The sequence below is a fragment of the Astatotilapia calliptera genome, chromosome 23 (assembly GCF_964374335.1).
Source record: "Astatotilapia calliptera chromosome 23, fAstCal68.1, whole genome shotgun sequence".
Lineage (NCBI taxonomy): Eukaryota > Metazoa > Chordata > Actinopteri > Cichliformes > Cichlidae > Astatotilapia > Astatotilapia calliptera.
The window spans coordinates 13,121,202-13,148,832 of NC_137443.1; the positions used below are offsets into that span (position 1 = coordinate 13,121,202).

General features: G+C 43.4%; 1 protein-coding gene across 1 annotated transcript in view; it reads left to right on the forward strand.

The window, feature by feature from the left end:
- oca2 (oculocutaneous albinism II) overlaps nucleotides 1–25,324 on the forward strand; it is a 66,412-nt gene extending 41,088 nt beyond the window's left edge. Inside the window, exons 19-24 of the mRNA XM_026159767.2 lie at nucleotides 9,158–9,285; nucleotides 9,883–9,942; nucleotides 10,685–10,789; nucleotides 12,631–12,724; nucleotides 15,829–15,922; nucleotides 24,496–25,324. Of these exons, the coding sequence (XP_026015552.2) occupies nucleotides 9,158–9,285; nucleotides 9,883–9,942; nucleotides 10,685–10,789; nucleotides 12,631–12,724; nucleotides 15,829–15,922; nucleotides 24,496–24,583 (569 nt within the window). The 3' untranslated portion in view covers nucleotides 24,584–25,324. The remainder of the gene's footprint in view (nucleotides 1–9,157; nucleotides 9,286–9,882; nucleotides 9,943–10,684; nucleotides 10,790–12,630; nucleotides 12,725–15,828; nucleotides 15,923–24,495) is intronic.
- The last annotated feature ends 2,307 nt before the right edge of the window (nucleotides 25,325–27,631 follow it).

Here is a 27,631-nt window from a genome sequence, read left to right on the forward strand (position 1 = left end):
CGAGGTCAGCCTGGGCCAGGATGGGGGCCGAGGCAAACAAGCTCTTGAGACGGTCGAATGCTTGCTGAGCCGCTGGAGACCACTGGTACGGCTGTTTGGGCGACGTGAGTTGGGTAAGAGGCAATGCCACCTTACCGAAGTCCCGGATGAAGCGTCTGTAGAAGTTGCTGAATCCCAGAAAACTTTGCAACTTCTTCCGGCCACTCCAACACAGCTTTGACCTTAGCCGGGTCTGCTCGCAACCGGCCCTGTTCAATGATGAAACCCAGAAAAGAGACAGTTGAGGCATGAAACTCACATTTCTCCGCTTTACAAAACAGCCGATTCTCCAGCAGGCGGTGCAACACCAGTCTCACATGCTTAACATGCTCAGCTCTGGACCTGGAGAAAATCAGAATGTCATCAAGGTAAACGAACACGAAGTGGTTTAAAAAATCTCGTAGGACGTCATTTACCAGGGCTTGGAAAATGGCAGGGGCGTTAGTGAGTCCGAACGGCATTGCCAGGTACTCGAAGTGGCCCAGATGGGTGTTGAAGGCCGTCTTCCACTCGTCCCCCTCGCGGATGCAGACCAGGTGATAAGCATTGCGGAGATCAAGTTTGGTGAAATGGGTGGTTCCTTGAAGGAGTTGAAAAGCTGAGGTGAGCAGAGGTAGAGGATATTTGTTTTTGATAGTGATCTTGTTCAGTCCCCGATAGTCAATGCAGGGGCGTAGGGACGCATCTTTCTTTTTAACAAAAAAGAAGCCTGCACCCAAGGGAGAGGTGGAGGGACGGATGATGCCTGCTACCAGGGAGTCTGTGATGTAGCGCTCCATAGACTCGCGCTCAGGTTTCGAGATACTGTAGAGTCGGCTAGTGGGCAAGGGGGCGCCTGAGAGCAAATCAATCCCGCAGTCGTACGGACGATGGGGGGGCAGCGATTGGGCCCCGTCTTTGCTAAAGACTCGACCTAGATCATGATATTCGGCTGGCACGGTTGACAAGTCGAGGCGAGAGGGCGGCCCCGCAAGATCGTCTGACATGCAACCCGGCACAGCAGAGCGTAAACACTGCTCATGGCAACGGGTGCTCCACCCTACGATACATCCCTTGGCCCAATCAATCTGTGGATTGTGTCGCTGGAGCCAGGGGAATCCCAAAACTAAGGGTGTGTCAGGTGCCTTGAAGAGAAACAGGAACATCTGTTCAGTGTGGTTGCCGGAGAGAGTGAGTGTGATTTCTTGAGTGCGGTGAGTGACAGCGGCTAAAGGCCTGCCATTAAGCGCTGACACCTGGAGTGTTTCCGGGAGAGGAACAACAGGCAAACCCATCTTGTGGGCCAAAGCCTCATCCAAAAAACTTTGTTCAGCTCCTGAGTCTATTAGTGCATCACAAGAATGGGTGCGGGAAAGAAACCATAATTTAGCAGGGCAGCTGAGGTGGAGGAATGTATTCACCGGCACACCCGTCAGTATCCCCACCTTTACTGACGGGCTGAGTCTTTTAGCCGTGAGGGACAGGAGTCCGCGAAATGCCCCTTCTTCCCGCACACAAAACACTCACCCACCAGTTGTCTTCTGCTCCGGGTGAATTTAGTCCGTCCGAGCTGCATGGGTTGCTCCTCGTCAGCAGGTGAGTCCATTCCCTCCTCTCTCCACTCGAGAGAGGGGAGTCCAGTCGAAACTCCTACGACCCCTACTGACCGTCGCCCATCTCCAGTCCGCCTGCCAAACTCCCGCATATGGTCGTCTAGACTGATACACATGTTAACCAGGGCACTTAACGATTTAGGAAGCTCTTTAGTGGCCAACTCACGTTTGACATTCTCGTTTAAGCTGTTTAGGAATGCTCCTCGGAGCGCCTTTTCCTCCCAACCCGTCTCCTCGGCCAGGATCCAAAAGTCCACGGAGAAGTCTGCCACGCTTCGCCAGCCCTGCTTTAAAGTAAACATGCGATGAGCAGCACTGTCAGGGTTAGAGCCTTTGTCAAACACACACCGAAATTTGCTCAAAAAATCACTATATGAGATGGAGGATTGGGCGCTCAGGACTGCTTGAGCCCAGAGTAGCGCTCGTCCGGTCATGAGCTCCACCATGAGGGTGATCTTGGCGATATCAGAGGCATAAGCTCGAGTCTGCTGCCTAAAAATCAGAGAGCATTGAGCCAAAAACCCCCGGCTCTTGTCCAACTCTCCACTGAATTTTTCAGGTATAGGGAACGTGTGTTCTCGCTGAGGCGGAGGCGGAGATGGGGGAAGGGGACAGGCCGCCGCTATATTTAGAAGCTCCACTGGTGGTTGTGGTGGTGTACTGGGCTCTGGTGGTTGAATGGGTGCCCTAGGTGTAGCAAGCAACATACCTTTCAGTTCAGATACCACCTGTAGTAGCGCGGACTGCTCCCTGGCCACATGCTGCAGCATCTGTTCATGCCGCTCCAACCGTTCAGCTTGAAGCGCGAGCTCGCGCTGGACGGGGGTTGAGTCCGCTGAGTCCATAGCTGGCTGGATTGTTCTGTCACGGGTAATGGGGGAAATACAGACTCAGTCGCGGAGCTCTGGATGCGAAGCAAACAGTGCGTTTATTTACAGTGCTCAAAAACAGTCACAAAGCGAAGTACAAAAATCCAACGGTGATCATCTCCAAATTCCCAGTGGTGTGCAGGTGAGTCTCCCAAGTGATTATCTGAGTGTGTTTCTCCTCCGAGGGCTTAATCCAGCGGACTCCTTCTCTCCAACCTTCTGCTCCGTATCACTTCCTCCTATAAACAAGTGACGACAGCTACAGGTGAGAAGGGTAGCCGGCTAAGGCTATGTTAAAAGTAAGAAAACACTCTTTACTACCGAGCCTCCAGTACAATCCAGCGTCGACTGCCATCCGGACACATAGTTAAGTACCTCAGTCCACAACGAGGATGATCAGTGACAGCTGGACGGCAAATTAGGTGCAGGTGTGTCAGCCACTGGGTGGAGGAGGAGAGAGAGAGAAGCACACACATACACACACAGACAGGTCGCTCCGGGAAGGACCGTCCGACCATGACAGATGCTCCAGCTTGGTGGTGAGTGTGGAGGGAATTATGGTGTTAAATGCAGAGCTGTAGTCTATGAAGAGCATTTTAACATAATTCCCCCTTCTAGTGTCCAAGTGAGTGAGTGATGTGTGGAGGAGATGAGAGAGCGAACTGTAGTGGGTCCAGTGTGTCTGGTAGTGAAGAAATGATGAAGTCTCTGACCAGGCGTTCAAAGCACTTCATCACTACTGAGGTGAGGGCTACAGGGCGATAGTCATTGAGAGAAGCAGGGTGGGGTTTCTTCGGGACAGGAACAATGATGGACTCTTTGAAGCATGTGGGGATCACCGACTGAGATAAAGAGATGTTGAATATCTCAGTGAACACAGGAGCTAGCTGGTATGCGCAGTCTCTTAGGATACGACCTGGGATGCCGTCTGGTCCTGCTGCTTTCCTGGTGTTCACTCTTTTGAAGGCTCTCCTTACTTCATGCTCGGAGATGACGAGCACGTTTCCGGTGCTGGCAGTATCTTCCTGTCTGCAGCCGTTACCGCCGCTAACACTAGCATTGTTGGAGACCTTAGCTGCAGCCTCGAAGCGAGCATAGAAAGTGTTCAGCTCGTCTGCCAGAGTCACGGCCGCGTTCGTCATACCGGTTGTTGGTGCTTTATAGTCCGTTATTGTCCTTAGTCCCCGCCACAGGCTCCTAGAGTCACTCTGTTGGAGTTGTGACTCTAGTTTCCTCCCGTAGCGCTGCTTCGCCTCTTTTACCGCCCTCCGCACGTTATATGACGCGGCTTTGTACGGGTCCATGTCCCCCGTTGTGAGTCCCGTGTTGTAGGCAGCGGTGCGGGATCTCAGAGCGTTGCGGATGGTTTTATCCACCCACGGCTTCTGGTTGGGAAACGTTGTGATAGTCTTTGTCTCCACGGTATCATCCGCTAGTTTCCCGATGAATCCCACAACCGCTTCCGTAAACACGTTGACATCATCATCGGAGCTGTTTCTGAACATGCCCCAGTCTGCGTCATAGAGTGCGTCCTGGAACGCGGCCACCGATTGATCCGTCCAGCGCGCGACCTTCCTCTGAACCGGAACTTCCTGTTTCAGCCTTTGTTTGTATTTTGGCATGAGGAAGATGGCGGCGTGATCAGATTTGCCAAACGGAGGGCGGGATTGTGCCTTGTAGCCGTCCTTGACCATAGTGTAGCAGTGGTCCAGTGTCCTTTCACCCCTGGTGGGGCAGGTGATGTGTTGATAAAAGTTCGGCGCTGCGCGTTTGAGGTTGGCGCTATTAAAGTCCCCCGTCACAATAAGCGCAGCGTCCCGGTGTTGTGTCTGGTGCTGTGTGAGTGCCTCATGCAGCTCGCATAAGGCGGTGACCGTGTCCGCTTGTGGTGGAATATAAACGGCACTTACAATGGCCGATGTAAATTCCCGAGGTAGATAAAAAGGACGACACATGATGGACAGTAGTTCCAGATTTGGTGTGCAGGAGCGTGTGAGAGGAACAACGTTCGCACTGTTGCACCAGTTGTTGTTCACCATTAAACACACGCCGCCTCCCCTTGACTTCCCCGAGTCCCGTGTCCTGTCCATGCGGTGAACCGAGAAGAACTCGGCCGGCTGGATGGCGTGGTCCGGCACCGCTGGGTTCAGCCATGTCTCGGTGAAGCAGAGGAGATTGCAGTCCCGAATGTCTCTCTGGAACTTTATCCTGGCCCTGAGGTCGTCAAGCTTGTTCTCCAGTGACTGGACGTTGGCGAGCAGGATGCTAGGCAGAGGTGTGCGGTGTGCACGAGCTCTCAGCCTGTTCCTGACGCCGGCTTGCTTCCCTCTAGGCCGCCGCGGCTTCCCTTTGTTCTCCCTCGAGAGCTCACTCGGCCAGCTCGGATCCGGAGTTAAAAACTTCGAATTGTGAGTACATTGTATACCAATAGAAACAAGAGTGTCACTGTCATACCTAATGTACCCAATGGTGATGATTTTGCCGATTTAGAAACGCTGAAAACTAACTTAAAAAACAAAGACAAAGAAAAAGTGGTCGGAGCAGTCGTGACGGCAGCCGACCTCACCGGCGCCATCTTTTACTCATGCTGCTATAGGCTTAGGCTGCTGGAGCGCTTCCCATGATGCACTGAGCATATCATCTGCCATCACATCTTTTTACTCCCAGTGTTTTGTATATCTGTGTGTATCTTTTTATTTTTAACTGCTGTTATGTGTTTTGTCCCCATCCTCTCTTTCTCTCTTCTATTTTCCCACCACGTTCCCTCATCCTCTGTCCCACTTCCTTGATCTTAACAGCATCTTAATAATGCTAACACTGTCCCTAAATGAAGATGGCCGTCATCATACACTTGCTGTCATCCCCCCGCCTTGCCGCTGAGGCCACTCAGCCACCAAACACGCTCGGTTAATTACAGGTGCTGCTCAGGTCGCTGCGCCGCGACATTTGTTAAATGGGAATGACCCCACAGCTGCATGTTCTCTGTCCCCGTGGAGGGACAGGAGCAGGTCCAAACACAGCTCTCATTACACGCAGGTGAGAGTCAGATTCGACTACTGCAGCAGTCCCAGGCTGTTCATTTACATGGCTTTTAAAAATTGAGCCTCACTAAAGCTTCATTAACTTTACACGCTAAGATTTCATTTCAGTCTGATTATTGGCTGCTCGTTTGATCCCTCTAATGTGTCTGCAGTGTTGTGGGTTACATCTGTAATTTGTGAATAATTTCATGAGAATTTCTAGTTTTTTTTATTTGACTGAAACTGTTTATGTTGGTTAAATTCTAACATTTAAAGGATGCCTTGTGTTCACTTTCTTTGGTCTATGCCTTAAAGACAGCAGTGATGAAACGTTTTTACAGCATATTTCTTGTCTCAGACGCTGTGCTCCCAGCAGCTGTCAGCTGCTCAGACTCACCTTAAAGCTCTTCTTAATTGGAGAGCTCTTTAGGCGTGTCTGCGGCTTATTCCCGTACAGAAGACAGATCAGGTAAAAATCAGCACAGAGGAAATCAAAGGTGTCTTTACAGTGATGAGAAATAGAAATTCATGAAGTGGAGTTGTAATTATTTTCCGTTAGCTGAACCAGAGCTAGTTTAAAGTTTATGGCGGAAGTTGACTTTCATTAACTGAGCGTTAAAATGTGTCAAATGAAACTACACTGATGAGCTGCAACACTGAAACACTTGATGAGTGCCCAGCATCCCTGTGGATCGTGGCATTCATGTGATTTTGACATGCATGGCCAGGGTAATGTTGTTACAGACTCGCATAACTCTGCCTGATGGTAGTTCAGGATACTCCTGAAGAGGCCAGAACCTCAGGGGGAGCCTGTGGCCTGGGACATAGAGCAGGTTATCTACCAATTCAATCATCAGTGCTTTGATTTCCAGTTTGCATGACAAAAAGGCCTTGGGCAAAATATTGAACCCCAAATAGCCCCCCAATGCATTCATCAGTACCTGAGTATTTTGGTAAAAGAAGTGCTTAAAGGCGTAGCATAAAACAACCCCAGACAGCAGTCACTCACATACGGGACTTGTTTTTCTGCCCTTCTGGCTAATTTTAAATTCCTATTTTTTGTCTTTGTTCCTTCAGTCTTTCTCACTGTGTTTGTACTTCCCTCCTGTGTTCATTTTCCTGCTCTCATTAGTGTCTCCTGTGTGTTGTTATGCTCCTCTCCTTAGTGTTTTTTCAGTCTGTTAAATCGTTATCTCCCAAAGTGCCCTGTGTACACTTTACTCATTGTTCCTCCTGTTGTGTTTACCCCGTTTGGACTCATGCTATTTGCCTAATGAACTTTGGTCATCCTGCCTCTGCAGGGTCTCTTTGTTTCCCCACTGAAGTATGAATTAAAGGCTCTGGTTAAGGCTATATGAATGTAATAAATAAATTAGGCAGTGTATGGATTATACATGTAAGGTGGGTGCAGTCTGAGCAAAACAGAAGCTACGAATCCCAAAACTGAATATTGATATGTAACTTTTTATGTTTCTCTCTGCACCTCATTTCGCATTGCCCAGCTGTTCAGAATCACTTTCTATTTTTAACTTTATGATGATTTTTTCATTTTTATTATTGCCTTCAGAGTAAAGGCATTTTGGAGAACTAAAATTGGTGATAAAAACAGAAATTTAGCAGGTTATTAACATGTAAACATGCTGTTAAACTGCAATATTGTTTGTTTTTCCATCTTCTTATCAGCCTCTCTGAACATAAACCACCCTCTGTTGCTTTCTCTTTTGTGTCCTTCCATGGCACTTCCTTCTTCACTAATTCCCTTTAGTTGTGAAATTATTTCCCCTAAGGCCTCACCCAAGGCAATTACTGGTGCTCACCTGTTTAATCAAATTTTCTCCAAGTGGATGCACCCCCTTCCCTCATTCAGAAACACTGATTGTAAATATCAGCAGGCTGGTGCCAACTCCCATCCACCTGAATGCAATGTCATGAAATGACATTTTTGTGATAATGAACACTTCATCAGTCCCACACAGACGAACCAAATACTTTGGTCTTTGTTTCCAGCGGGTAGCACTTCATTGCGATGATCTGTTTATTAGATCCTACTGAGTACATGTGCCAAAACCCAAATATTCTCAATATTCTCAGACAGTTTTGTTCATCTAGTGCAGGGGTCCCCAATCCCAGTTCACGAGGGCCGGTGTCCCTGCAGGTTTTAGATGTGTCCTTGATCCATCACAGCTGATTTAAATGGATAAATTAACTTCTCAACATGTCTTGAAGTTCTCCAGAGGCCTGGTAATGAACTAATCATGTGATTTAGGTGTGATCTAAAACCTGCAGGGACACCGGCCCTCGTGGACTGGGATTGAGGACCCCTGATCTAGTGTCTCCTTACTGTGGATGTAGTTTTCACAGGACTCTGCAACGTGCTGAAAAACCAAGTGCATCCTTACTTTTTCCATAGGAATTAAGAGGGCAAGTAGCAGCCTTGTGCTGCTAATCAAATGCAGCTGATTGATCATCAGTAAGCGTGAGCACCTCCATAAAAGCAGACGTTGTGGTGGTTTGCTGGTCTGGGTCATTCAGGTGTGTGTTAACACCATGCCAAGCAACTGTTGCTGTCCACCAATCAGTGAACAGTTATAAGGCTCATTCTATCCAGGACAGCTGCCAGTTTTCCAAAAAATTGGACATCCCAATAAATTCACCAAAAAGCTCAGATTGTCCAGTGCTCAGAGTAACTGGAAAAAACCCAAGAGTTTAATTGCAGAGTCTACAGGCCCTGGTTGCCATTTAAAATGGTAAAGTCCACGACAGAGCAATTAGAAGAAGACTGAACACGTATGGCTTGGTTGGAAGAGTTGACAGGAGAAGGCCTCTTCTCTCTAAGACAAACATGGCAGCAAGGCTTAGGCTCTCAAAGCTACATCTAAACAAACAACACGACTTCTGGAACAATTTCAGATGAAGCCCAAGTGTAGATCTTTGTCCATAGTGCACAGCAACATGTTTGAAGTAAACCAAACACATGATATCAGGACAAACACAAACACTACAAACACTGACCAAGAAGTACTCTGTATACCAAAGTGTACTAAACTCATATCAAATATGAGGCCATTTTTCTGACAGCTAAAACTTGCCTAAACCGATTCATGAAACAGGAAAATGATCCCAAGCACTGCAGCAAAAAATTCTACAGAATGACTGAAAAAGAAACGAATCAAGGTGCTGGTCTAGTTAAAGTCCAGACCTCAGCCTGACTGAAATCCTGTGGTGGGACCTTAAAAACAAATCCATCAAACTTCATAAAAATTCATCCATTTGAGAGAAAGTCGAAGACCAGCTAGTTTCTTTTTTTTAATCATTAATGGCATCTATCTATCTATCTATCTATCTATCTATCTATCTATCTATCTATCTATCTATCTATCTATCTATCTATCTATCTATCTATCTATCTATCTATCTATCTATCTATCTATCTATCTATCTATCTATCTATCTATCTATCTAAAAACAGTGGTTGCATGTGTAACATGTGATAAAGGTTTTGTTTTTTACTGTGTGAGCAATCTGCTAATATAAATCTGTGAAAATCTGCTAGTCAGTGCTCAGAGTTTTTATGTATATGAACATGTTTTCCTGCTGTAAAGGGAGATGTCAGATGGTGTTTCTTGTTCTCTCTCAGGTTGGATCGCTATCTTGGGTGCGCTCTGGCTTTTGGTTCTGGCAGACATTCAGGATTTTGAGATCATCTTGCACCGAGTGGAGTGGGCCACGCTGCTGTTTTTTGCCGGCCTCTTCGTTTTGATGGAGGTATTTAACATACAGGCCAAGCTTCTGGCATTTAACGGAAAGCTTGTTTCTATTTTTTTCCAAGGAAATTTTGGACCACAAATTGAACATTGAAAACTAAGAACTGATGCCAAACAACAACTTTTAATTAGAGCCACTTGAAGCATCCAGATCAAAGATAAATGTAGGTTTAGCTGGGGTCTGCTCTGACGAGCAGCTTCACAGGACACTAAGGAAAAACAGAATCAATGCATAGATTCAATTGACAGTGCAGCTGGCAGTCAGCTCGCAATGTGCAAAGTAATTATCTGTATTTTCACCCATGAGCTTCAATGAAAGGATGCAAAGAAAAGTGTCCTGTCAGCACAGTGAGGGCTTTGTTGTTTCTCTCTTTGTGGGCAAAACTACAACACAGTGTAGAGTCAGTGAAGCAGTGCTCACCAGCACATGAATAATATTCAATCTCAGGAATGATAACAAGGATACATCTGTCTCTGTCTATTTAATAGCCACTAAATTGAAACCAAATTGCTTTTCTTCTTTCGGTTTAATCTCACCTTTAAGTGATTCTCTTCTGATTTTTTTTCCCTTATTAATCTTCTCCTCTTCCCTTTTCAGGCTTTAGCCCAGCTGCAGCTTATTGACTATATCGGAGAACAGACAGCACTGCTTATAAAAGTAAGTTTCCCCTTTGATTCTGAACCTTTACAGTCATCTCTCAGGTCTCTGTGCGACTGGCATCGCTGATAATTGGGCACAGGTGATGCGATATTGCATTCCATGCATATCGATCCTTTTGTTCTGCCTGGCTCGGAATTCAATTATTTTCTTTGCATCTGACTCCTGCAGGCAGCTGAAGGGGTCTGAAGTAATTTTCACCCATATTCTTGCCTCTGTGCGTCATGCAAGCGAGGTGTCTCTTAGCAGAGAATTGCACCAGTAATAGCTACGTCAGCTTGTGTTTAGACTGCGGGCCCCTGCGAGCCTAATAATGACACATGACAGGTAGTGTGCTATTTGTGGTTTGTGACCCACTCGGTGTCCCAGAACCATGGACAACATGCTGTGAGAGCTGCATGGCCTTTCTCTCTTCGTAGGGCTGCAGGACAGCTGAAATAAAGGAGGAGACTCTGTTTTCCTTACTGTCGCCATGAAGAGGGTTCAAATCACACCGCATGCGGTGAACCAGCCTCGCTGTGCGCCTACAGCACAGATAACACTCAAAGCCACCACCTGTGGTTGTGTCACACATTCAAACAGCTTCATCCTCTCAGCTTCTGCTCCCCGAGGAGGGGTTCGGTGTCAGAGATTGAACATAATTGTTGTGTTTGATTTAAATCAGCGAAGGCGGAGAGAGGGTGTGTGCGTGTGAGCGGCAATAAAAGTAGCAGTTATCTGTCACTCTTATCTCCCCTGTCAGGCGGTGCCAGAAGACCAGCGCTTGGCTATAGCCATTATCTTGGTGATGTGGGTCTCGGCTCTGGCTTCTTCTCTCATTGACAACATTCCCTTCACTGCCACCATGGTAAGAGCCCTGAGCCTGATATCACAGCTGCAGCATATCACACTCTTACACAAACAAGTCACATGCAGATTCTGTGACATGGAAGAGAGACGATTTATAATGTGTAGCTACAGCAATTAAATGCTGATACAGAAGTTAAAAGGTGTGTATCATTCGGGGAGGGGGGTTCTTATTAAAAAATACATAACAGGCAGAGATGCAACCAGGGATTAGGGCTGTATTATGTATTAATCAGATGTGGGAGGAAAAAAACAGGCTCAACATGTGTTAATCATTTCATAATTGGAGGTTTATTTCTGTAAAAACTGTCTGAACAGCTACTGCCTCACCACGTCTATTGTCAGCTGTCTTTTCCCCCCAAATTAATAGATTCAGCAGAGATCAATGTTTCAGAGGAGTGCCTCTGTGCTCAATTAAAATGACACTGAGAAAGGAGAAAGACGTTATCCCACTGACAGAATGAGATGCTGCCTGTGAGAATTAAACCATCACATTTTTTGACTAGTCAGTGTGTCCATGGGGTTTTTTGAAAATGTCCTTTTCTCTGATTGTTTTTTTTTTTTCGCCCATAGTTTCAGGTCCATGCAAGAATTGCTCTACCTGAAAAGAAGAGCACTTCAAAGCGCGTCACTTTTCAATTCAGTGCACCGCTGATAAGAAGAAAGATGTCCTGATTGGCACAATAGAGTGAGGCTGAGGAAAGATTTGTTTTCCCCCTTCAGTCCGCAGTGATTGAGATTAGGAAATTTATGTATGAATGAATCAATTTAGAAGCATTTTCAAAGCAACAGTTCTGCATTTACACTTATTTGCTTTCTGTGCCAGAGTTACAGGAAACTATTGATACTTCACTCATGTCTGTATATAAAAAAAAATTACCGATCTTGCAGTGAGAGCATCGAAACAAGAGGTACATCGGAAGAGGACAAACAAATATTCTCCTTAAAAACATCCAACTGTTTGTTCATAATCATTTCAAATGCATTTTTTTTTAAACTATTTTACCCATTCCTGCAAAAATACATTTAAAGTTTGCTTCCCTAACAAGGGGCAGACATGTAGATTGATATAAAGCAGCTGTCAAAACTGGTACATATTTCAAAATATGAACAATAATGAATAAGACCAGCAAATAAGATCCTATCAGGAAATACTAGAGGTATATGGAGGCCTTAACTCAACTCAGGCGTAGGTTTGTTTTCTCATACTTTTGTACACTCTCATATACATGTACTTTCACATTGGAGAAGTCGCCCCCTGCTGGGTATTAGAAAGAATTCAGAGAAATAATAATACTTTTCCAAAAGGAGAACAGTCAGGCTTTATTCATCATGGAGTCCATAAACATGTTATTGTATAGCACTTGCGTCATAACCACACACACACACACACACACACACACACACACACACACACACACACACACACACACACACACACACACTTTCATATCTTAGTGAGGACATCTAATTGACATAATGCTTTCCCTAGCCGCTTACCCTAAACATCAAGAATGAATGCCTAACCTTTAGCCTAAACATAACCTAATTGTAACCCTGACACTAAAACCACATTTTGAACCTCAAAAATGCCTCGTGGTGACTCTTGGTCCCCACAAGTATAGTGACATCCCAATTTTCTGTCCTCACAAAGGTGTCTAAACATGTACACACACACACACACACACACACACACACACACACACACACACACACACACACACACACACACATCCTTCTTGTAGTTAAAAAAAGCAAAAAAAACATTTCGCCATATTAAAAACAGAGTATGTAAAATTTCAAGAAAGAGCTGTTTTCATGATTTTAAATCTGTCTCTGCAGATTCCTGTTCTCATCAACCTGAGTCAGGATGCAGATGTGAACCTGCCAGTTAAACCGCTCATCTTTGCTTTGGCTATGGGAGCCTGTCTGGGTGGTAAGTATTGCTTCTTGGGCCTCATATGCTGTATTATAAAAATAGTGCATTGCATGTCAGTTTTGGGAAAAATACACAACAGCCTTCCAGACTCCCTCACAGACATCAGGGACTTTATAGTTTATCCCTGTTTGAAAGGTGTGGATCTTTATTGATGACGGCTGCCAGAAGAAGACAACATATGCTCCAGGTGACAGCCACACTTTGTACAGCTGTGTCGCTCCCCGGGGAGGTCAGGCTGCGCTCTTTGTGGGAGCAGCCTCAGGGCTCTCAGAGATCGCCTCAGTCAGGCTCATTCTGCGCCCCAGTGGCCAGCCCTTCATCCGACTGTGACTCTGCTCCGATGGGAAGGACACAAATGGAGAGAGAGAGCTGTCATAGTGTTTCAGTTTAATCAACTGCACTGTGACAGGTCTTTATCGACTGGCAGTGTGATGTTGCCCCTGCCAAGCTCCATCCTCACACTGACACCTTTTGAGATGTGGGCAGTATTGAACTGCAGGATGGGTACGCGTGCTGACTGTTAAAGCAATGCTTTATGAGATTAAGTCAGAAAAGTGATCAACAGTATTATAAGACTGTAAAGTACTCATGCTCATAATGATGAAATACTTTACGTTAACTTGTGTTTTGCTCAGCTCTATATTTTTATTATTGGGTTCTTCTAGAGCAGCATTGCACGAGTTGAACACGAGTCCTTACTCATCTTCTACTAAACGCTGATGCAGCCACTCGCTCCACTCTCTTCCTAAAACAAGCATCCTGTCTCTTTATGGTCTCTCTTCCTTAAAAGCACACGTTCCTGTTACTTCTATTGAGCTTCTGCAAACAGGCTGTGATGGTTCTGTGCAGTGTGTCTTCCTCTTGCAGCAGTAGAGGAAACCAACTGAGAAACATAATTTCCCATTCTGAAACAGTAGTTACAGTAGAGATTTGTTTCAAGTGTCAATACAAGACAAACATTTCAGAGATTGGTTATTTACACATCACTGAAATGTGCTTTTCTAACTCGTCTTCATTTCCCTTTACAGATAAAAAAAAATCATCATCTTCTAACATTAATCAGCTAAAGATCCACCTTCATAGTGGGCTCTGATTGCAGAAGCTGACTTTCTGGTCTTTAGCTGTTTTGTTTTTTTTCTGAGAAAAAGAAAACTAATACCCACGGCTCTACTTCTTCAGGAAATGCATAGTATTTCAAGTTTTCTTTTCTGGTCAACCTCCAAAAATGTTTTTAAGCAAACTGATGGAAGTATTTCTGAGTCAGACTGAGCAGGTGGGTGGGCGTGCTGTGATCAGAGCAGAGCTTCTTCTGTAACCGTACAAAGAGAGACCCTCCATTTAATGCCAATCAGATCCAAGAATAGAAAACAAAATGTTTTTGAAACAGGATGTGAAACAGTGCAGCGTTTCAGAGACACTGACCTGTTTATTTGCAACTTTAGCCATGTTTAATATGAGCGTCCAGCTTTGTAGCATTATCTGTTTGCTGGGAAGTAATAAAAAGCAGTTTAGGCAAGGCAAGGCAAGTTTATTTATATAGCACAATTCAACAACAAGGTGCTTCAAAGTGCTTTACAGAGACATTAAAAAACAAAAACAATAAAAAGCACGATTTAAAATTGATTACAGAGAAAAAACACAAAACAAAAAAACAGTAGATAAAATCAGTAGTTAAAATATAAGTTTTGAATTTTAAGCTTAAAAGTGTGGATTTGGTGTTTTATTCAAATGCAGCTGAGAATTAAATAAACTGAGTGTTTCAGCTGATCTGAGGCTTTCTGGGAGTTTGTTCCAGATATATGGAGCATAAAAGCTGAATGCAGCTTCTCTGTGTCTGGTTCTGACTCTGGGAACTGATAAAAAAACGGATCCAGATGACCTGAGGGATCTGGAAGGTTCATACTGCGTCAGGAGGTCACTGATGTATTTTGGTCCTAAACCATTCAGAGCTTTATAGACCAGCATCAGAACTTTAAAGTCTATCCTCTGACGGACAGGCAGCCAGTGTAAAGACCTCAGAGCTGGACTGATGTGGTCCACTTTTTTGGTCTTAGTGAGGACTCGAGCAGCAGAGTTCTGAATGAGCTGTAGTTGTCTGACTGATTTTTTAGGTAGACCTGTAAAGATGCTGTTACAGTAATCAAGCCTACTAAAGATGAATGCATGGACTAGTCTTTCCAGGTCCTGTTGAGACATCAGATCTTTTATCCTTGAAATATTCTTGAGGTGATAGTAAGCTGACTTTGTTATTGTCTTAATGTGTTTTTCTAAGTTTAGGTCTGCATCCATCACTACACCCAAATTTCTCGCCTGGTTTGTGGTTTTTAGGTGTATAGATTGAAGGTGACCTGTAATCGTTTTTCTTTGGCTCCAAAGACTATTACTTCAGTTTTGTTTAGCTGGAGAAAATTGTGGCACAACCAATCATTAATTTCCTCAGTGCATTTACCAAGAGCCTGTACAGGGCCTGATATATATTTGTGTGTCATCTGCATAGCTATGATAGTTTATTTTGTTGTTCTTTATAATCTGTGCCAGTGGGGACATGTAAATGTTAAACAGATGGGGTCCCAAGATGGAACCTTGGGGAACTCCACATGTGATACTTGTCTGCTCAGATGTGAAGTTACCTATTGATACAAAGTATTTCCTGTTTTCTAAGTATGTTTTGAACCAGTTTAGTACAGTTCCTGAAAGACCTGGCCAGTTCTCCAGTCGTTTGAGTAATATGTTGTGGTCAACTGTATCAAATGCTGCACTGAGATCCAGCAAAACTAAGACTGACATTTTTCCACTGTCTGTATTCAGACATATGTCATTAAACACTTTGGTCAGAGCGGTTTCAGTGCGGTGGCTCTGTCTAAAACCTGACTGGAAGGCATCATAGCAGTTATTCTGTTTTAAGAAGTAATTGAGCTGTTGAGAAACTGCTTTTTCAATGATCTTACTTAAAAATGGGAGATCGGCCTGTAGTTGCTCATTTGTGTCTTGTCAAGATTGTCCTTTTTCAGTATAGGTTTAATTACAGTTTTTAGTGGTTCTGGAAACACACCTGACATTAAAGAAAAGTTTTCTCTGACTTTTTTCTCTTTTCTGTTTAGGAAATGGCACATTGATAGGAGCATCAGCCAACGTTGTGTGTGCAGGCATCGCTGAGCAACATGGATATGGCTTTTCCTTCATGGAGTTCTTCAAGTAAGCAAAGGCGCCATTAACAGCACGAAGCAGTCCCATGCACAAAGAGGTCATAAACAGCAAGTTTGAAAAGTTCCTCTGTTCTTGGTTTGTGGTGCTGAAATACGATAGGCTATTCAGCCTGAGGGGCTACTTACACATTTATGTCCATCATATGTTTCATTAGAAATTGCCAACAGTGTGTATGAATAGCCTGAGAACATTTAGAGAAAACGTGTCGCACTGAGTATCATGTGACAGAACACGTTTAGTTTGTCTTTGTGCAGCAGGTGCAGCGTTCTGTGAGCAGACTCCAGGAAACAACACGACACGCACGGGTTTGTTATGTAGTGCAAGCAGTGATTTGAGTCTGTGTCCTCTTCAGTGACCCTGTAGAGAAATGTTTACTACAGTGAGTGTGGAGGAAGTCAACCTGCAGCAATATTCTCTCATGTCGACAGAAATAGAAGTCCCCCAGTCACGCTGAACCATGAAAGAGGCATAAACAGTGTAACATATGTGTGACTGATTGAACTGATACTGAGTGAAACCGTCCAACCGTGGAGCCTGATTTCAGAACTCTAGGGTGGTTACAAGAAAAAAAGTCGAATGAATGGCAGAAAATGTGGTTATATCGCAGGCTGGATGGTCAGCAGGCTTCCTATCAGGTTGCCACCTGCTCACTGATAATTTGCACCCTGGCGACACAGCAGTCAGACACGCTTTATGGTTTGCATGTTGGAGAAGCCGAAGGGGTCAGTTATGTTGAAAAAAAGCATGAATATGAGTCTGATTAGACTTGATATGCCATTGGGTTGGAACTGCATCGCTATTTTATTTAGGAACAGTGGAAATGTAATGCCCGTGAGGGTTGAAAAGAGACAAAGTCAGAGGATTTCTTTTGGGATTTGTGTAACAGATTTGAACAGAGACTTGATTTAACATTAAACTTGTGACACTTATGACTGAACGCGGTGTCTGTGGCTTACTGTAGATTATTGTCATCAAAGATCTGAAAGTGTTTTCACTGGATGGAGTGACAGTGCTTTCATCATATCAATCACAGACAACATTTATACTGATATTCTATCTATACTTACCACCTAACATTTTCTGAAGCGCCGCCGTGAAGGTGACATTTCAGTTTGTAGTCTAAAGAACATTGATGTTCCCATTCCCAGTCCTTCCATGTGAAAATCTGGAGACGAGGAGAGCAGGACCGAGCACCCCCAGACAGAACAGACTGGGCTTCATCATATAACAGCGATAAAATTCTGTGATATAAAAAGGAGGAGCTGAGGAAGAGATGGGTTGCTAAGAGGTTTGCAGATGCTGCAGTTGTTTAAGTTGTGTAATCCTGGCTTGATTTTAAGGAAAATGCTAAATTGATTGGAACTTATTAATGCCTTCTACTCAGTACTTTCTAGTATTCACACACACACATTCTCACACCATTAAATGCCCAAAGGATGTGGACCGGAGGAGTCAGGGATAGGTCCACAGGGACCAACCAAATGTTCTAGCTTTTAGTTCTCAGATGTTTCCTGTAGAGGCTAAGCCTACGCTTGAAGCCACTGAGGTGGTCGTTAACGGGGGTGACGCGATGTCACTGGTATGCATGAATTAAGTTCACAGTCCAATAACTCCAGCAGTATGTATCTTGTCCTTTTTGGTCTTTATTCTGTATCGACTTAGCATAACAGCGCAACGTCACAAACTGTTTGCCTTCTCAATGACACACCTGACGCCGATTACGTGCGTCTACCTTAAATACCTTTACATTACATAATCAAAACAGAAAAAGGTGACCTCTAGTGACCACATAAGGTATTAACCCAAGAATGGCTCCTACATTTCCCATTGTCTTCCTCTGTTTTAGTGTGTTCCCTGGTCTGATATTTTGTTAGAAGTTAGTTTCCATGTACCGGTCTCTTGTTTTACTGTGAAAGTTTTCTTCAATTCCCTGTGTGGTTTTGCTTCCCCTTGAGTGATTATCCTGTGTGTCTTCACCTCGTTGTAATTCTTTTGCCCATTTTCCCTCATTCCAATCAATAGACCAAGGGCCATAAATAGACTTCCTCTTTGTACTGTTATGTTCCTGTGTGTGTGTGTGTGTGTGTGTGTGTGTGTGTGTTTTCTTCTGTGCTGTCCTGTTCACCTTTTGTTTAAATTCTCTGGCTCCTCGTATTTGCCTTGCTGTCTACACTGTCTATTTTCTCTTGTATTTGGACTTTTTGTTACCTTGTGGATTTTACTATCAGCTTTCTGTTGGAATCCTCCTGCGTTCAGCATTTTGGGTCCTTAAGTCTACACTGTGCACAGCATCACTCTGAAAGGCACACCCTAATCAGCTCAGCTGATCAGCCAGGATTGTGACTTTGTGGCCTAACTCAACTAACGCTATGCTCAATTTGTTGTTTTCAGTGAGTTGTAATTTATTCTAAAGACTTGCAGAAGTATTGTACTTCCCACATACCTAAGCTACAGGATATGTTACTATGTTACTACTACGTTTTAATATTGTAATCTGATCTGTAGCAGGTTGCTTCATTGATATTCCTATTTACAGCTAATGAGACTGTGGCTGAGAAGAAAAAGAACAACTTCAGGTGACCTTTGGCATTAAGAAAATTCCACCATTACTTTTTCAGCCTTCGTTACCTGCTCAGTTGGCTCTGACACGCCGCTAAAGCCAGTGAAGTAATTGGTGGAAAATGTGTCAGAGTTGGTTAAAGCTCGTTGACAAATTTCTTAGTGCACTAAAAAGACTCTGGGACGTCTGTCTGCAAAGGATTTCATTGAAATGGAGGGGAACAGTTGCAACCCGTCAGCTCTACTTCTCTCCCGCTCTAGCTGTGTTTACAGTTATTGGACAGGAGCATTGCTCTTGGCTGAAGCACTGTCTGTAATTGGATGTCTGTGGCAAGGGTCACTGCTGTTCAGAGAGACAGGCAAGGGGGAGCGAAGTCTGGGCAGCTGGGATTGACTAGTGCTGTATCAGGAGGATGAATTCAGGGGCCAGATGAGCCCACGGGGGCACAAATGCCTTTTTGATAAGCCATCACAAAGGAAAATGAGTAGCCTCGAATAGCTCAGCAGTTAGCATGGTCCCTGTTGCTTCCTTCGTGCCTCAAGGCCCTTATCATCCACCTCGCCACAAACCATTAACCTAAAGTGCATCACTAAAGTAACAGCTCTGTATGTTGGTCGGTTGAATAGAAACTGCCACGGGTGCTTGTAATGCACCCGTGGCATTACAAGCACTCTAGAATAGACCCACTGCAAAATGTACTTGTAAATGCCTATCAATGTAGCAAATTGCTACAGTTTTGAGACACAAAAACAAATGACATTAGACAATGTAAGGTGCTTCAGAGTGTCTTGTTCTTTTGGACCACATGTTGCTCATGTACAGTCACCTGCAGGAAATCTATACAGAAAAGCTGCCTCTGCACTACAGAGGCAGGTGTTTTAGCTTTATTTCTAATAAACACTGCAATCACGCTCATACATATTTTTGGAGGTTTTTTTGTGTACCGCTTCACAGCTTAAACACTGCACCAGTGTGCTTTTTGTGCTCATTGAATAGAACAGGTCAACCATTATCACAGGGGAGCAGCGCTGCTCTCTCTGTCCTACAGCCTCCACAGTCAGAGAAGCGCGGCCCATTGGTTTATCTAAAGAGTCTTTGAGATTGCATCAGGACTTTCAAAGAGCTCCCATCATATGCAATTAAGTCATTGTGTGAGATCACAAGGTTTGATGGGGATTTTTAGACAAGGTGAACCCTGCTCCTCTCTGTGGTATATTGTGGTGTCTTTTTCATGTGCCCCGTGTCCCCTCATGATGTGCCTGTGATCGGGAAATAGGTATTGCTCCGTAGAAAGGGATTCACTCATGCAGAGGTGACCTCAGGCTGTCTGACAGCGATAACAGCCAGACAGGCTCATTTTTCCCACAAGCAATATGTGATTATAGTGTAGTTTAAATGAAAAGCATGTGGTATTAACAGAAACCGAGCAGTGTAGTCAAAGAACTGAATTCTCACATTACAAATCAATATAAACACCAAAGCTGAAATGGCCCTACATCTGTGCAGCTGAATGCTGCGTTACTGTCCAGTCTGGAGGTGCTTCAGAGCACTGACAGACCTGTTCTATTCCATGCCTTCTCTGTGGTTCATCAACATATGAGGATGCTGACCTCTGCACAAAATAGGTAGCATTAACCACTTTGCATCTTTTTGCACAATATTATTTCCAGTAGCTGTCGGGGTGCATATTGACAGCTACACTAAACGTTTTGTGTGTTTGGCTTGCTAATAAAACCTGTGAGAGCTTCCATTTTAATCAACAAATTCAACACAGATCATCGGCTGCTTTTGTCTTTGTTTAATCAGGACAGAATTTCATGCAGCAGATCTACCACGGCTTGATTGCAAACTGTCATGTGCAAAAACCTAAATTGATGAGAAAGGACTGGACTTAGGAAACTCTTTATTAATATATGGAAAATAAGGTGAAAGGCATTCTATGGAGCATTGAAAAGGAACTATTTTCTTTGGCTCTGGCTCTACTCTGGCAGCTGCAGCTGCAGTTCAACCCCAAGATTGAGAGCGCCACATGGTGATCTAAATCTTGGAAGGGACCACTGGTGAGCTGGGGGGCCAACAGGAAAACAGACTAATAGGTTATTGAAATATGTTGAGCCTGAAGTCAGAGTTTTCAGTGTCTTGAAGGTGGTGCTTTTCATCTGATTAGGTCACCACAGTAACTAGCAGTGTCTGGCGATGGTAGACAAGAAAAGAAAAAGACAGTTCCTTTCAGGTGCATGAAAATGAAGAACGTTTGGTTAGGAAACTAAGAATGTTACTACTGCAAAATGCTTACACCTTCTAGAGAAAAGACATTCACCATACTGAAAGTTTAGAGATGTGATACCAGTACTACAGAAGATGCTTTCTTCTGTAGATCTTTTACTTATTTACTTATTATCAGAAAAAAGAAAATTATAAATTCTAAACGTAATATATATTATCTAAAATCTTTTTAGTAAATCTTATATTATTTTCATCTTTTCTTCACAGTTCCCCCACTTTTGCTACTGATGCGTAAATAATGATAATCACTCAAAAATGACAATGACCATTATGACTCAGTTGAGAAACTTTGAAACTGTTTTTTTGTTACACTTAAAATGCAGAATGTCTTAAAATCATGAAAGTGCTGAAGTGCCTATAAAGTCTTAATATTCTTCAGTCCAAGTACTTATTTGCCATTTCTGCAAGCATATTCACTGGAAACCTCATAATTTAGTTTGAGCAGCAGACATGGTACACTGACTGCAGTTTTCACACAGGCACTTACACATATAAACCCAGATCCTAGGAAGTAGAGACACTGTATAAAACAGGTAAAAACAGAACACAATGATTTACAAATCTCATAACCCCATATTGTATTTATAAGAGGACATATAAAACAAAGAAACAAAAAAAAAAAGCTTAAATTGACAAAATGTACCCTTTTAGGATAAAAACAAAACCCATCTCGGTAGAGAGAAATGCATCCAGACGCTTTTGAACAGAACAGGAAATAGATGGTAGCTGTCTCATTTCAATCAGTAGATGAACTGGCAAATATTTATATTGCATTGACTCACACGCGCACACACACACACACTCACACGCGCACACACACACACACACACACACACACACACACACACACACACACACACACACACACACACACACACACACACTAGATGTGTGGTGGAAATACCTACATGCTATCATAGAAGTAATGTAGGTTTTTTTGGCAGTATCATATAACATGAATCAACAGTGGTTCAGTAATGTGATCCTTGCAAGTGCTGCAAACATAGCTGAAGTGTGGATCAAGGGCTCGAGCTTGTTGTCTCTGGTTGCTATTGTGGCTCCTGTCCTTTAGCTATTGGTTGCAACTTTTTTTGTTTTGCCCTTCTTCAATCCTTCAGCACTGTGACGCCAAACTGTGATGATTAGTGTCGTTCCCCTGATGTTCAGGTCCCATCTGCAAACAGGACCTGCTGAGATGCTGGGGGACATCTGGTCACCTGATGTTCATGTCGATCGAGATAGGCTCCGATCGACACTGACAGGAGGTGGAGAAGCATGCTCTGAGAGCTGGCTTGTTTAAGCACAGTTATGTTAGCGACTATTTGCTGTAGGCAGTGAAGGTGAAATGGTTCTAGGTGATTCTTTTGATCTCCCACACTCTCTTGTTTGTCTTTTTGCCTAGTAAATGATACTATAGGCTGCTGCTGGCGACGACAGAACCCAAACAGCTAAAATAATCAGTCATTTTGTTGGTTTTCTTGATGCTGATAGCCAGCCCAGACTCACTGCAGGCATGGGCAAACTGGTTGATGAGCTGCTGAAGGTCAGTGTCACCTCTCTGAGTTGCATCATCAGAGGAAGATAATTCTCTGATGAGAACTTTAAAAGCCTTGGCCTTCAGCAGACAACCATATATGACTACCGTAGTGACCCGTAAAGGCAGCTAAACATAAGAAAATGAAAAAGAAAACAAAGTTGTGGGCAGCTGCAGTGATCATCAGATACTCATTCTGAACCCAAATGGTCATCTCAGTTCCTTGAGATCCTCTAAGAAGAGGTCATGTCCAGGTTAACTGAAAATACACACAGCAAAGAGACAGGTAACCTTTTGTCTCACTGACAATCAGACTTGCACGGTTAACCTTGCCATTTCATATAAGCATCTGTGTGCTTTATACACATAAAACCACACGTAAGCCAAATATAATGTTTATCATCATAATAATTGCATTTGAATGAACTGTCATCATTTTGTCTTTAATCCTAATATAAAGATTAACACAGATAATATAGCAGCTGTATGTTTATGTTTTTTTTCCAGGCTGATTTGGCCCAAACTTTTTCTCTTCAGGCTGTCAGAGTGAGAGCAACATCTGCTCTCAATGATATTTTAATGATATGTTCTCTTATTTTTTAGTCTTAATTAGTCCTTTTCTGCTTTGATGAAGACTGATGGCTGGCACGCTGAATATACATGCAGTTTTTGTCCTCCAAAGTGATCCGTGGCACAGAGTGAGGATGAACAGATCTCTGGCCCTCGGAGCTGCCATGTGTTCATATAGGACATGGTAGACATCCAAACACGAGCCATCTGCAGTTCAGGAGTCATCTAAGGACACATTTTAATTAAGGAGACTAATTCAGGGGTGAGAAGCAGAAACATACATGGCAGCAGTCACCACCAATGCTTCATCCAGGAGACTACATTTCAGTCATTACATTCAGAAGAAAGCTGGCCTTTAAAAATGTCACCATGTGAAGCCATTTCTGTTTCAATAAACAACTTTGGACTAATTAGATGTGTGCATGCAGCCGAGGACTTTTTAGATTGTTCCGTTGTACGCAATGTGCATGTCTCGGAGCATCTGCTAGCTTTAGCGTGCAGGAAGACAAGCCTTCACCTGCAGGCTGATGTGTCCTTGATCAAGACGCTGAATTTTTAACGGCTCTGAGCGGCTGTGCAGCTCTGACCTCCCTGTGCTGCAGGCTGAGTGAAGACAGAGTAAGTTGTGGAGCTCAGCAAAGTGTCACACATCAATAAGACTGGATTTTGCAATAATTTGGTTTTCTTTATATGAGGAGTTGGACTGTCTGTGGCTGCCAAAGGTCAAAATATGTCTCTCACAAAGAGAGGTGATAATAAAGAGAAGAAAAATCCCTGTAAGATAAAGGTCTTTTATTACTTTTTCAAACCTAGCTTTAGTGCCAGGATTTTTTTAATGCCATTTTTGGTAATATATTTTTTTAAAGGAGAAATTTGAGAGAATAAACCAGGATAAATATAAATGGAAGCTATGACTTCATGTGACATTACACGATGCTTTACACTTATTGAAGCAAATTGCTGTTTGCTTCAGTAAGAGTGAAAGGTATATAGTAGAAAATAATAAAAGTAGTAAACAACATTTCTTGACTTCTTTTTCTGTGTGCACTGGAGCTTACGTTCCTGCTAAACTAACAGCTTCCATTGAATCATGCAACAATAGCAAAATAATAGAAGACACACACTGATGGGAACAATGAATACATTTTAAGATGATGACAACAACTACAAAAACACTGCCAACCAGCTCCTTCTCCAAGGCAAGAGACAAATTACACAAGAGTTGGTGGACAGAGGGAGCATTTGGTGAGACTCCAAATAATTTTCCTTAAAATGGTCATATTGGTGGAGGTTGAGCTCTGTGACTTTTCTGAGTGGCTAACTATATTTATCTCAACAAAAGAAAACAAGTGAAGCATAGATCTAGTCCAGGACAATTCATACTATCCTGTTAATTCAAATGGCTAATCTAGGGCACATCTGCAAGCCACTTGACAACCCACCTGTCCCCCTGCTCCTCCTTTATTGCTGTTTCTGACTTTCTGTATATGCCCTGATCAGAGACAGGCCCCCACATGCAGGTTACTGCAGCCCGTAAATCTTTTTATTCCAATAATCCTGACTGAAGTGCTGATCATTGCAACTAACTTGCTCTTCTCTTGTTTTGTACAGGCTGGGATTCCCCATGATGATAATGACATGCATGATCGGCATGTGCTACCTGCTGGCCACGCACATCGGACTGGGATGGAACATGTGAACTGTACCTGCTGCACAGAAATCCAAAGAAACTGTGTGACCACTCCTCCAAGAGTCTGAGTTCACTGTAACGTGATGTGTAACCTGACTGCTCAGTTTACCGGCATTATATGAAGCATTGCAGCCATATTTTTCAAAGCACGGAAAAGTGGTGTCTTTGAGTAAAGTGTAGACCATCAGGGACCAGATTTATCTGAGCTTTGACCAAAATGCAAGAAATTTCTGAAACAAAAATGTCACCAGTCCATTATGGTGTACATGGTGCTATGGCTTCACAGGGTAAAATAACTAGTGTAAGCATTTGAAGGTGTGCTCGCTGATGTCAGACTGTCCGTTCTTTTGGAAACAGACAAAAAAGAAACAAAAAAAGAAAAAAGTGGCCTGTTTAGAAAACCAATCACGAACATTACACCAGTGGTTTACCAAACTTCTGTTTATATTTACAACAAGATCCAGTGAAAGGGATTTTCTAATGGTTTGTGTCAAAGGCAGCATCAATTTAACTGCAAAGAACCGATGAGACAAGAAAGCAGTTGTAGACTGTGGTCGAAGCATTGTATACCACCTAGTGGATTGTGTACATGTAAACTCACTGATTTATTTCAGCAATCATATTCATCATGTAAATGCTCTCAATGCACTGAACAGCATCTTCTTACTTTATCTGTTTTTCTGTATGCGTTGTACAGCCCAACATCCTGAACAGCCAAAAGGAGAACGAAAAAATAAATCGAGGAATAAATTTGCGTGTAAGAATTTATATTTATTACAGATGCTCATCAGGGAAACACAGACTTTAGACACTATTGAAAAACTTTAGACTCGTCTATTCTGCAGCCAGAGGTCAAAAGACCTTCCAGGAATGGTGATGCTATTTTCCAGAGGATTGACTGTTGATCCCTAATCTGGAACCTAACCAGCTCCAAAAGGTACTATGGCGATATAGTCTGGTAAGTGAACCACCTACTTAGCAGAGTAAACCCTGAAGTTCCTTGGATAAGCCCAAAACCTGCACAAGCCAGTGTACTCCTAGTGTCGGTCCCAAGCCCAGATAAATGGGATCCGGGACAGAATCTTTGCCAAGTCAAACGTGCAGCTCATGAAGAATGTGATTCCCTAATCAATCGTTAGTTGATCAGGGTGCCACCGCAAACTGCTACTGTTTGCTGAACACAAAGAGGAGAGGGTGAAGATTCGTGGATGTAGTTAAGAGAACATGCAGATGATTGGTGTGACAGAGGAGGATGCTAGGGATAGGGTGAGATAGAAGCAGATGCTCAGATGTGCAGATGTGGCGACACCTGAAAAGAAGCAGCTGAATGAAGAAGAGGAAGGGTTTTGGTACAGTAGAAAACAAACTGCGTTTCTTGTTTCTGTGTGGGAAATGCTTTCTGGCTCTTCAGTTAGACTGACTCTCTCGAGCTACATTCACAGCTCTACTTTCACCGTTTACCAGCAGTGAGAGAGTAAAACTGACTCTTGTTTTTCCTTTAATGAGTCAGGCTCCAGGCCAGCAAAACTCCAGCAGCACAGATCGATGTACAGCATGCAGTTCCTGTAGGACTGCTGTTCCATATTAACACTTTTTACTCCCAGGGGAACGTGAAGTGGGGGACACCTCAGCTGGTTAGAGTCACTGGAAATATGTAGCATCCACTTTGTTGCCCCTGTCGAACTGTGCTCAGGATCACGGGTAGTTAATTAAAGACCTCAGAGAGCTCTATCATTATACATTAATGTATTTAATGTGTTTCAGGATTTAGAGTCATCTATAGCTGGAGGCTCAACCTGCTTTTTTCATCTCCACTAAACTTTAAAACCTCTCTTTCTCTGACACACACAGTCACACGCTGTCAAGAGTGTTTTTAGCATGGGATGACAATGACAGCCCGTCTGCCAGCAGATCTACCAGGATCTGAAATACTTCACTATTTACTCAGTGGATCACCCTGATTTTTTTCCTTTAAACAGAGAGTTGTGGTTGCCAGATGATGAAAAAAAATTTGTAAAAGTAATCCCTCATTCATCTAATTTGTCCCTTGTGGAGGTGACTCTTGGTATCCCTTCCCAGGCGCTTCAACCTGCACTCACACCTTCCCTCAGGTGATCGATACTGCAAAACATCCAAAATCCCAAAGGGGGATCTCTGAGCCAGCAAGCTCTTGTTTTTGGTTGAATTTTGCACCCTGTCATATCTACTGAGTTTTTAGTGCTTTCCTCTCACGTCTTCTGTGTTCCCCCATCTCTGTCTTCATGTTGGCATTAGGTCTTCATCTCACACTTCTGGCAAACGCTGTTACAAGGTTACGTCCTGTTTTACTCTGAAAGTTAGTTTCCTCACGCATCTTGTTTTTGTTTTACTTCCTGCTTTTTTCCCTTCTGATCTCATCAGTGTTACTAGTTTAATTTCACATGTGCTTTTTACTTATCCATTTCTCATTTTGCAATAAGCCCTCTGGGTGTTTATAATCTCTGTTTCTTAGTCCAGTTTGGACTTTTTGACTGTTTTATTACAGAATTAAGCTTCATAGGTCATATACAAAACAAAGATTTTTCTTCAGCACCGACAAACATTTGTCCAATTAGGCTGACACAGCTGCAGAGGCTTGCATCCTGGCTGACACGGAGACACTTTTTCTGTTGTTTGCTTTGCTGTTTTGCATAACTGCTGACATTTTGTTAGAGCTGGAGCTAATCCAGCTCTTCTGTGAGCCACTTATCTGATGTTCAGTTTGGTCATTCTCAATGACAGTTGAAGCATATTTATTGTGGTCACTGACCCCAATAATATTTTCCAGAAATCCAAAGAGAGTATTACAATAAACGGACAATTTTTAAACTATTGTTATCAGACAACTACTGTGAGAATTCATGGCCTTTGCTCTCTTAGTTTTCCTCCCTGGATGTGATGTGCTCACCTTTAAACGCTCAGAAGTGACGCACAACCATGATCCTTCCTGTTTTGCCTGAACAACATTCAGATGTAAAAGCTCCTTTGATTAGACAGAGCATGGCTGCGTTAAGGAGACCTGGAGATGACATTCAAAGA